Genomic DNA, 11,618 nt, shown 5'->3' on the forward strand with positions numbered 1-11,618 from the left:
CATCTCTATTAATTAATGAAACCCTCTTTGTCAATCAAAAGAGGGTGAAAAGACAACTTAGTCTTCTATTACACAAAAAAAAAATGATGGGCAATAATGTAATTTCACAAATCTAAATTTTACTATTTTTTTTTATTGAAATCTCACTTACCGGTGATGTTAAAATATCTCTAATATTTAAAAATAAAAATAAAAAAAACAAAAATCTCTCACTCCCCCGACGTTCTCTCTCTTTCTCTCCCCCTCTCTCCTTCTCATTTTCTAAAAAAATGTGTTCATACACATAAAATGTATAGGCAAATGCTAGTGTTAATTAATTAAGTAGTTATTATCGAAGAATAAAATAAAATAAAATAAACAGAATTAACAAGCGGATCAGCATGCGTCGATATGGCAAGAGATACACCTCGGCATGATTCGCACCGCCAATGGTGCGCACTTTCTAATTTCCATTTTGTGGTAATTTATTATTTATTTACTCTTATTATTATTTTATTTTATTATTTTTCAGTTTGAACCCTCACTCTGAAATCCTGCGCATAAAAGCCCAGCTGCTCGTCGTATCACGTAAAAAGCGAACAAACCAACCGACGATCCTCCTCTCTCTCACCTTCTCTCTCCGCCATTTTTTCTTCCTCCGTTTACTTAATTCCGTCGCGCTCGCCGCCAATGGTGATGGAGGACAACAGCGAGAGCTGCGGGAGTAGAGCGCTGAACGACGCGTCGTCTTCTCCGCTTCAGTCTCGCCAGCAGAGAAAGCTCGGGGTTTACAATGAGGTCCTCCGCCGCCTCAAGGACTCCAAAAACGACGAAGCCATTTGCCCTGGCTTCGACGACGAGCTTTGGGCTCACTTCAATCGCCTCCCCACTCGGTACCTTTTAATCCTCATATTTTCCTTGAATTATTTATTTATTTATATTATACATGCATGTGTATATATATTACTCTCACTAGAATTAATTTCTAATTATTATTTTTATTAAGATTTTTTGTTGATTCTGAATCTGTTATTTGAAATTTTTGTTTCTGAATCTTGGTTATGGAAATTGGTATCTGGAAATTTTCCTTTCGTTTTCTGTTACGTTATGGCGTAATTTTCTATTGAGCCAAACAGTAGTAAATAAAGCAGATTTAGCAATTCTCGAACAAATTATTCTACTTGTAATCGCTTCAGTACTCGCGGTTTACTGTTTTGTAGAATCACAAACGGTTTTTTAATGAGTTGAGCCATTTGGTTGTACTCGCGTATTTGCAGGTACGCATTAGATGTGAATGTGGAGAGGGCAGAAGATGTGCTTATGCACAAGAGATTACTGCATTTGGCTCATGATCCTGCTCATCGACCAGCGATCGAAGTCCGCCTTGTACAGGTTAGATGATCAACTACATATCTGACCCACCGCTGCCTCTGATGTATAAGATTTGGTGGTTGCCATTGATGCTTAACTGCTAGCCTGTTTATCTTATCATTTCTGTGGCTGGTGCATCGTTATTGTCACCGCAGATTTTCTGCGATCTTTTCTTGATTAAGTTTAGAAATTGAATTTGGATCTGGCCCCACTTTGAGACTGCATACCTAACATATGTAAATGTTTATCATATCACATTCAAAGAAGTTAGTGTTGTGCTAAGGAGTTGTCCCACAACCTTAATTTTATCCCAAAGAATGTTTTTTTCCCTTAGAGAAATCGTATGAAGGGTTCTACCCCGTGCAGCTTAGTTTCATAGTGGTTATCGTTAAGTAAGATTAGATCTGTAAGCTGAGGGTCGCATTAATTGTTACTCTCAATGCAGTTTGCAGTTTGCACTTCGCACCTAATAACTTGGTCATGTTGTGAGAGACAAGGCCACGAGTAGCTGCCCGTTGAAACTAGGTTATTTCTATAAGAGCTACAAGTTTTCTTTACATGGAGGGCGGAAAATTTGCTGCCACTAGAGCCAAAGAATTTTAAGAAAACAAATGATCAAATGAATAATTGAAAAATCAAAATTCAAACAAAGTCTTAACTCCCATCTTCTGCTGGAACTTCCCTAATAATTTTATAGCAATTTATGCCCCTTTATCATTCATTCTTAAAATTTGTTGCATGACCTCGTGCATTCTGGGAATCACAATATTGTACGCAGGTTCATTCTGTTGCAGATGGGAATACAGCAGATGCTACAGATTCTCTGGGTAAAGATGCTGCCCAAAGTTCTAACATATCTAGCAGGCTAAGGTACTCTTATTTAGTTTCCTATAGTGTATCCAAATTTTCAAATGCAGCTCCAAAGAGTTAACTCATATAGTCTGCGAATAAAAGTTGTTCACCTTCTTTTTTTTCTGTCATCCTACTGCATTCTCAAACATTACTGACAACTCCAGCTGGCTTTTCGAGTATCAGTATACATCCTCCTCCAGCATTCGGCTCATCTCCTAACCTTGAAGCCCTTGCACTTGAGGCAAATAAATCCGAAGAGCATGATGATGAACATTCTGTACATGCCAGTACTCAGTTTACTCGGTATAGCTATTTGTCTCTAGTAAATATATTTTCACTGCACCTCTCCTTCTGAAGTTGTTTCAGTTTTGTTCATGAGTTTTGACTACAATATTTTCACTTTCCTAGTTTAAAATTAGTTTATGGAAGGCTCTAGGAATTATTTATCCTTCAGATTGGTTGCAAATTGGCTAGTTTGTTGTTAGCCATGGACTTAATTGATGGCTTGACGCACTGCATTTTAACAGTCATCCATGCTAGCTAGATTAAGTGTACTCATCTATGCCTAAACTTTAATTTTCATATTTCAGAATTTAAACTTTAAAAGAACCTGACCACTGGTAAATCAACTATATTCTGCTTTCTAATGTCTCTCTAAAGTAAAGTGACTACACTTGCAGATGGATAGTGATGTGTTTTTCTTTTGATTGACAATGATGTAGGCCCATATTGCATGAAATTACTTTCTCAACAGACGACAAGCCTAAACTACTCAGTCAGGTATTTGCCAGTTTCTTATATGAAATTAAAACCAAGTAATATTCATAGGATCTTTTGAACCTTCGTGTGTGTGTGTGGACTTGTGTGAGCTAAGCTTATGGCAATAAACACATTTTGAGCTAGGAAATGTCGCAAGTTACTGTTGTAAAAACATAAAACTCACATATTTTCACTTGATGTTGCCTCCATATGAGGGTCACGCACATGAAATACATAGTTTTTCTGTGAACATTATATCCTCATATATTAGGGTACCTCTCATTTTTCATGGTCATTTCTCTCATGACAAATTTGGCAGTTGACTTCCTTGCTTGCGGAGATTGGGCTGAACATCCAAGAAGCACATGCTTTTTCCACATTAGATGGTTACTCCTTGGATGTCTTTGTTGTTGATGGCTGGCCTTACGAGGTACATACACATAATTCTTAGACATTTCAATTCGAATACTCAGTTTTTATTAAGGCATTCGTTTGCTTAAGATGGTAAACATGATTTTGATTGAATAGTGTTTTACCGAGGAAGTATTACAACATCAGGCTTTTCCAGTCTCCCAACAGCAGTTTTTTATTTTTTTTAATATTTATTTTCTTTACAATGAGAAACTAAGTTGCCTGACTTGGTATTGAAACAGGAAACAGAGAAGCTTAAGATCGCAATACAAAAGGAAGTTTTAAAGATTGAGGTGATTCTTTTCTACTTGTTAATTTCATTTTGGATTGAGTAGGGTGGGTGACAATGCGTGATGTCCCATGGGTATAATGTTTTTGTTTTCATTTTTATGTTAGTTGAGGTGCACATCCTTATCTTTTCCTTATACCTTAACCTTTACCTTCCCATGGTCAACATGCAATTTCATGAGGAATGCATCATTACATGTGAAATTTTGTGTTTATGTGCAGAGGCCATGGCCGCTTACTCATCAATCATCTTCTGGCAGCGAGCATAATCAAGTAGTGATCAAAACTGAACCTGTTCATCTGCAAATACCTAATGATGGGACTGATGTATGGGAAATTGATCCTAGACAGTTGAAGTTTGGGAACAAAGTTGCATCTGGGTCTTGTGGAGATTTGTAAGTTTTGAAGTATAAGATACTTGTACTGTTCGAATCGGTTTTTCCCTTTTTCTTTTCCCTCCCAGCTAAGCATGCACTTTTGAGTGGTGACTGACTGTGGATCTTTTATCAGATATAAAGGTACATATTGTACTCAAGAAATCGCCATTAAAGTCCTCAAGCCTGAGTGTGTAAATTCTGATATGCAGAAAGATTTTGCCCAGGAAGTTTATATTATGAGGTATATCAATTTATATTAACCTACATGTGCACCATTTTTATTTAATCTGACTTTGCCCAGAATCAATAGCCATGAGAGCTGTATATTGGGCTTTGGCTCGCCAGGGAGATACTAGGCTGGCAAATTCCAGTGTAAATTTCCAAGAGAAATCATTTTTATCAGCATTTTCTTGTGAAGGCAGTTAAAAAAAGTGAAGATGGTATGTTTAAGGGACATGAATAGGGGTTTGTCAGGAATCATAAGGACTGCATTCCCAGTTGGTCTTTTAAATATTTTACGTTAATTTGATTTGACGCCTCAACTCAACGTTCTTTCAAATGTTTGTGTTTGTTATGTAACGTTCCTTTAAATGTTTGTTAGCTGCTGAACGGTTTTCTTTCTTGTTCAAGAAAACGAGGAAGTGGTTGAAATCTACTATAATATTTTTACACTACGTTTTTTTTTCTCCTAGTTTGACAAAAAAATTCTGAAACTTGTAGGAAAGTTCGACACAAGAATGTTGTCCAATTCATTGGTGCATGTACCAAGCCTCCAAGCTTGTGCATTGTAACAGGTAAATTACAATGACTTTATCATTGCTGTTTGGTAATGTACATAAAAACCTTACTTGATGCCTTGATATTTCAAATAATGGTAGTTATTAGTTCCTTTTTTTAAGATTTATTTTCGTCGTATGACAGAATATATGTCTGGTGGAAGTGTGTATGACTACTTGCATAAACAAAAGGGTGTTTTTAAGCTCCCATCCTTGCTCAAGGTAGCAATCGATGTTTCCAAGGGAATGACCTACTTGCATCAGAATAACATAATCCACAGGGATTTGAAAGCGGCCAATCTCTTGATGGATGAAAATGAAGTAAGAGACCCCCGTGATACTTTAATCAAGTCAGCAAAGTAATTCTGCGTCTAGTTTAGCTGCTAATACTTTTAGAGATCAATAACTTACCATTTCTAAACCTTTTCTGATATATCTTTACAGGTCGTTAAGGTTGCTGATTTCGGGGTTGCTAGAGTGATATCTCAATCCGGAGTAATGACAGCAGAAACTGGGACATATAGGTGGATGGCTCCAGAGGTCTGTACTTCCACCTTGAAAGTTCTTTGAAATTGTTTTCATTCACTTCATCATTTAGTTTTACACAAATACAAATGCACAGAGAGAGATATATATATATATATATATATATATATATATATATATAGAGAGAGAGAGAGAGAGAGAGAGATTATATTAGACCTGCATAGTTAGGTAACTTAGGTTTTCCCGTACTATTAAAATAAATAAACCAAGTGCTTCATCATCATCTATGCGGTAAACCTTCCTAATTAGTCAACATAGAGTATTAGACTTTTTTGGGTTGTGCCTGAGGGTTTCACATGGTCACAGCTCTCTTTGCAGCTCCAAATGTCCTTCCTAATTCTCACATTTACTATAACATAATAATAATATTATTATTATTTTCAATTTTTTGTTTTAGAAGTGTGCTTGAAAGTGAAAGCAACATTTAAGAAAATGGTTATTCGCTACCTAATTTCCGTCATGAATCTCTGTCCGTGTCCTTCCTATTACATGAATTCTAATTGGTCTTTCATCTTGTCATTTCCTTACAACAGTTCTTTTGCATTGAAGGTTATAGAACACAAGCCATATGATCACAAGGCTGATGTTTTTAGCTTTGGAGTTGTGTTATGGGAGTTGCTGACCGGAAAGGTATGCTTGGCGATGGGAATTTTATTTTTATCATGTTTTTGCCCACCATTGCTACTGTTTTAAGATTTCTTCTGTTTCATCGACAGCTTCCATATGAATACTTGACCCCGTTACAAGCAGCCGTTGGAGTTGTTCAAAAGGTACATCATCATTCAACAATTTTGTTTCCTGGGGAGAAAAATGAAAAATCATTGAGTGATACATCTTGAATCCAAACGATGGACTGTGTATAAGTTTGCTTACCATCTTTCCAGGGCTTACGGCCGACCATCCCAAAGAACACTCCTCCCAAGCTTGCTGAGCTGCTCGAGAAATGCTGGCAACAAGATCCAAAATCAAGACCTGATTTCTTGGAAATCATAGAAATTTTGCAGGCATTAGCCAAAGAGGTATAAATTCTGGTTGCAGTTACTTGACAAAGCACGTATGTCATTAATAATACGAGCAAATTAACGGACTAAACTAACTTTTTGGAACAGGTTGGTGATGGAGAGGAACGACACAAATCATCGGGAGGATTACTGTCCATCCTGAGACGGGGTCACCACTAACCAAGGCAAGCAGATGTTTATTGCTTGATCAAAAGGAATTATAGTGCGGGGAATTCCCCAACTATTTTTCACATACCATGTACAGTAGTACATCCTCTTTTCCTTCGTATGATAACTTGTTAGAGCCATTATTTTGACGGAGCACCGTCTTTTTATTTATTTATTTATTTTGCGTTTTCATATCGTAACAAGAGTTCAGAATGTAATGGTGATGGTTTGGATGAGCATTGTAACTTTGCAAGTATCCTGATGTTTAACAATGACAATGTTGTCGTGAGTTTTTCTTTCAACGATTAATGATTTTTGTAATTGGCTGCTTATGTTTCTTTCGATGCAAAAGTGAACAACAATGATTCTTACTAATATTATTCTATCATGCTTTTCAATTTTTACTCGTATTTGGGTAGAAGTGCTTGTTGGGGAAGCACGTGCCTCTGTAGGAAAGCACTATAAGTTTAGGAGACACTAGGATGTGTAACGAAACCTTACATGGTTTTATAATAAAAATACTTCTAGCAAAAGTGCTTACTAGCATATATAATTCTAACAGAAATAGTCTAAACGGGCCTTTTTCGGTTCAGTAATTCATACAGATTGTGAAATGGGCCTGGGTGCCAAAGTCTGCCCAATTTACAGGTCAATGTCCCTGAAGCTAGATTTAAGCTAAGGCTCCAAAGTATTAATTTTCATTTCTCTTAATCAGATCAGCATTCTTTTTCTTTTGTGGTCAAATTAGAGGATTGATATATTAATAATTGTGGGCTTTTTCGTTTAAATAGTCCTTAAAATTGGTATAAACTCCTTACTTGGTCCATCAAATTTGAAATCGATAGAAGTAGTCCTAAGTTTGTCCATCATTAATCATTTTGGTTCTTTTGTGAAAAATCTCTGTTAAATAAGGATAAAATTACAAAAATACCCTCAATTCTTGTTGAATTATTTTGGCCTATTGTTTACTAAATTAAAAGTATTTTTGTCATTTTGGTCCTCATTTAATAGAATTTCTCACGGAATGACCAAAATGATTTATGGTAGACAAACTCAAAGACTACTTCTATTGGTTTCACATCTCACATCTCAAGCACCAAAGTGAGGAGTTATGTCAATCTCAGACACTTATTATCTAAAAAACCTACATTTTATTAATAATTCCTTACTTGGTCCCTCAAATTTGAAATCAATAAAAGTGGTCTCTGAGACTACTTCTATGATTTCCACATCTCAGGGACCAAATGAAGAGTTATGTCAATCTCAGACACCTTTTAGCTAAAAAAAACCTAAATTTTATTAATAATTCATACAATGGGCGAAGAGAGTAACCTGTATTTTTTTTCTTAAATTTCTGATACCAATAAAATTGTATTTTAATATAATGTGAACTGCACAAATAGATATCGGACTCCAAGCATACGGAAAGTACATCTGCACAGGTCAATTAGCCGACGTTCACGGCGGTACAGTAGCCTATGATTTAGAAAGGAGGAAAAGATGATGCTAGACATATGTGGAATCGAATATAGTGGAGCTTAACATATGGCTGTGGGGCACTCCATGATACCTTTTTGCCTTCACGATCCTCTTTTCAAAGAGTAATCAAATAGGAAGTTCTGGATTTGGACTAGGAAAAAAAAATAGCTTTTATGAATATTCACATCAATATTTGAAATCATTCTTTTTTAATTTGGTCTTAAATTAGTTATTAGGACCCAACACACACACACACACACATATATATATATATATACAGATTTTTAACAGAATAGATTCCTATTTTGTGTTTTTTTTTTTTTTAAATGGAGATCAATAGTGGGGTTCACGCCACATCGAATTTACCTGAATCGTCTATTTTTCAAGTTGCACTTCATAAATCATCCTTACAAAATATTAGCCAAATTGAAAATATTTGAGGCATCTGATTGAGTTAGAAATTGACAAACACTATGTGTTAAGAAACATTGAAATTTTATCATGATAATTAAATGGCCAAATAGTTTTAAATTGAATTAAATTTTTGCATAGATAATCTACAAATCAAAATTTACAAAATAGACAGTTTGAGTCGTTGAAATTAAATGTAAAATAGATCATACAATTAATCTTCATTTAAAAAAAATAAATAGAAATCGCGTTTCTTAAAGGGCCTATATATATTCTAGCACCTAATGATGACAACCGAATTCTATATATATATGTGTGTGTGTGTGTGTGTATTATTTATATATATACATTCTATCACACAATGATGACAACCGAATTCTAATTCTATATATATATATGTGTGTGTGTACATTCTATCACACAATGATGACAACCGAATTCTATTCTCATGCAGCCGAAGTACAACATGAGATAGTATCGTATTTTGATTTTCAGATCAAAAAATACATCAAAACGATGATATTTTTATTCACTTGTAAGTAAGAGGTTTTATATTTGAATCTCTTAAACAATGAATACGATACTAAATTAAATTACTCATTGTGTGATTTAATCGAACTTATATTCCCCTTAATATAAAATATTTATTAGGACTGCTTTTGCACAGTGCTATTTTAATATGTCCAACCATTTATTTATCGTTTCTCTTTCACTATCACAAATAAGCAAAGTGGATGTTTTTCATAAACGACAATTCTCGGATCTGATTAGAATTTAAAATTGGAAAGGTAGATTTAACAACCTGGATTTGAGAGGCTGTCTATTTGTACTTATGTGTCAAGTGCATGCTAGTGCTTACAGGTGGGAACTGAGAAGAGAGACTATTTGGTTCTCCACCTTCTTTGCTTCCATATGACGTCAAAATTAACATTCCTCCCAATAAATAAACATAATGTGGGAGGTTTCGGGTTCGATGTTCAAAGCTGATGAATTTGTTTGATTGTGATTATAGGTAGGGGGAAATTCCTCATAACCTTTCCAAACCCGAAAGAAATGAAGTATCATAACTTACTATCAGTTGTCTCTCTTAAAAAAAAAAAAACAAAAAACAAAAAAATCTTTTCAACGGAATAAAATAGATATTTTGTTAGAGAATAATTAATTCTATGTGCTGAGTGTGATAGTTTTATGATGAGACATTAGGAAAGGGATCCTCTCTGGATCCCGTCCACCTAATTCTCCTTATCAAACAATCTGAATTTTTAAAATTTGATCAAACGGCTATAAATACGAGCTCACTCTAAAAGTTATAATAACTTTAGCCGTTTGATCAAATTTCAAGCGTTCGAATTGTTCGATGAGAAGGATTAAGTGGAAGGAATCCGAAGAGGATCCCTACATGAGACATTATATACCAAGGTCTAAACTCTATTATTTTATTTTATTGTATTTAAATTAAATACAATATTATTGAGACAAAAAGAAGATAATGCAAAACTCAAGCAATACAATTTTAGGGGGCGTTTGTTTGATATCGTTAGTATTCACTGGACAATACTGGACTAACAATCTATATAATCTTGTGTTTAGCGTAGCAAAGGACTAACTTAAATGTCGCTAGGTCGAACTCGCCTCAACTTCGAACTTCGCTAGGCGTCACTAGCTAGTCCCAACTGAAACCTTAGTATTAGTTATGACTATGTCATTGCCTCCTGTCTTCCTAGAACCCCTCAACCCACCACCACATGCTTGCATCGCGAGGGAGTGCAGAACCACCCAGAATCTAATTATGACCCATAACCCCCTAAAATAGAACCACCTAGACGAGAAAACTCGCCATGGCCGCCAACGAAATTAGGAGAGAGAGGGATTTGGCGAGATGGATTTAGACGGGAAAACAAAGGAAAGAGATAGGTTGTTGGATGGGAAAACTCATCATGGCCGCCGACAGAATTGGGAGGAGCAGTCATTGGGGTTTTTGGTGGAAATTGGAAATTTGGGAAGAAAAAAAAAAAAATTAGGAATTGAGAACTGAAAGTGAGGCATGTCTTCATTTTGCGCTTATCAATTTGTGCACTTTGACTAACTTAGGGGAATAATAAGAAAAAAGAAAGAGTAAAAAAAGACAGATAGAGAGTTCCAAAAAATGGAAAGAAAAATAAATATTATTTTTTTGTTATTTTTATTATTCTGTTTTTTAGTCCGACACTGCACTAAACGCTTCACTAAATCAGTCCAACTTAGTGTAGTCTAAGCCAGTCCAGCTTAGTCCATAAATCTAATGCAGTCCGAGATCGTCCGGTGCAATAAACCCACCATTAGAAGATAACAGGTTCTTCAACCCAACTGGAAGAGGCATGCATTGAAGAACAAATGTGACGTTAAATAAGGATACACTTTCTCAAGTGATCAGTAAGCTTCTAAGACAAACATAAAGCAAAATCGGCATGATTTGAAGAGAATCGCAACCAACAAGAGATAAAATATCAAGTTCAAACACTAAAATAACTTTGACTAAAAAAAACACTAAAATAACATTGGTCATTAATACATATCGGATGCAAATCAGCATAACAAGATAAATATCCATCGGCTCTAGCGAGACTATAAAACACAACAAATTGTGATATTATTACAAAGAAGACAGCCTATGATTGAAACAAATCGACCCACCAAAATAAAAGCCATAGTCCTAAGACCAAAGAACAAAAAACAACGTACCACAACGCTTCCATTGCAAGCCAAATGAAACTTGGAAAACAAACACAAACTAAAAACACTGACCCGCGACAAGAATCGCCTCACTTTTGCCAATTTTTGTCCATATAACGACTACAAGTCTAATCTAATTGGGTGATAAGTTGGAACTAATTCTTGTATCCAGATTCCAACCCAACATAGGCAAACACCTAAGCACCAATTGTGTCACGCAAAGCATGGAGCTGTAGATAGTGACCACCCTTCTCCTTTTGGTTGGTTTTGATTTCACAAGCAACGAAAATATACCATCCGTTCATACTTACTAAATCAATCGATATTTCATCCCAACGACATTCCCTTTTGGCGTTTTGTTACCTCCACCATTTCCGGCCCATGTCGTTTACAATACAATTAAATTATTAATTACCAAACATTGCCGTAGACTCAGTGTCCGAGACACGTAGCGCGTATATTGCTGTCGTATGGTTGCAAAGTTGTAC

General features: G+C 35.6%; 1 protein-coding gene across 2 annotated transcripts; it reads left to right on the forward strand.

The window, feature by feature from the left end:
* The first annotated feature begins 486 nt into the window (after positions 1–486).
* On the forward strand, positions 487–6,849 carry LOC137725698 (serine/threonine-protein kinase STY46). 2 transcript variants are annotated; one of them, XM_068464467.2, is made up of 16 exons: positions 487–872; positions 1,257–1,371; positions 2,129–2,220; positions 2,386–2,505; positions 2,925–2,982; positions 3,281–3,391; positions 3,615–3,665; positions 3,883–4,055; positions 4,171–4,278; positions 4,758–4,831; positions 4,959–5,134; positions 5,258–5,353; positions 5,909–5,989; positions 6,076–6,129; positions 6,244–6,378; positions 6,469–6,849. In XM_068464467.2, exons 1-16 carry the CDS (start codon positions 670–672, stop codon positions 6,538–6,540), a joined length of 1,719 nt encoding a protein of 572 aa, XP_068320568.2. In that variant the 5' UTR covers positions 487–669; the 3' UTR covers positions 6,541–6,849. The 2 variants fall into 2 exon arrangements, 1 of the variants encoding a protein (XP_068320568.2); XR_011067536.2 differs by having other exon boundaries at positions 512–872; positions 5,893–5,989.
* The last annotated feature ends 4,769 nt before the right edge of the window (positions 6,850–11,618 follow it).

This window comes from Pyrus communis, chromosome 5, assembly GCF_041283825.1.
Source record: "Pyrus communis isolate YQ-2024b chromosome 5, ASM4128382v1, whole genome shotgun sequence".
In the NCBI taxonomy this organism is placed as follows: domain Eukaryota; kingdom Viridiplantae; phylum Streptophyta; class Magnoliopsida; order Rosales; family Rosaceae; genus Pyrus; species Pyrus communis.

Bases quoted from the DNA above. Each gene is read 5' to 3' on its own strand.
- LOC137725698 (XM_068464467.2), top strand. From the start codon at position 670: ATGGTGATGGAGGACAACAGCGAGAGCTGCGGGAGTAGAGCGCTGAAC. The intron at 2,221-2,385 runs GTACTCTTATTT...TTCGAGTATCAG, and splicing joins AACATATCTAGCAGGCTAAG to TATACATCCTCCTCCAGCAT. The intron at 3,666-3,882 runs GTGATTCTTTTC...GTTTATGTGCAG, and splicing joins AGGAAGTTTTAAAGATTGAG to AGGCCATGGCCGCTTACTCA.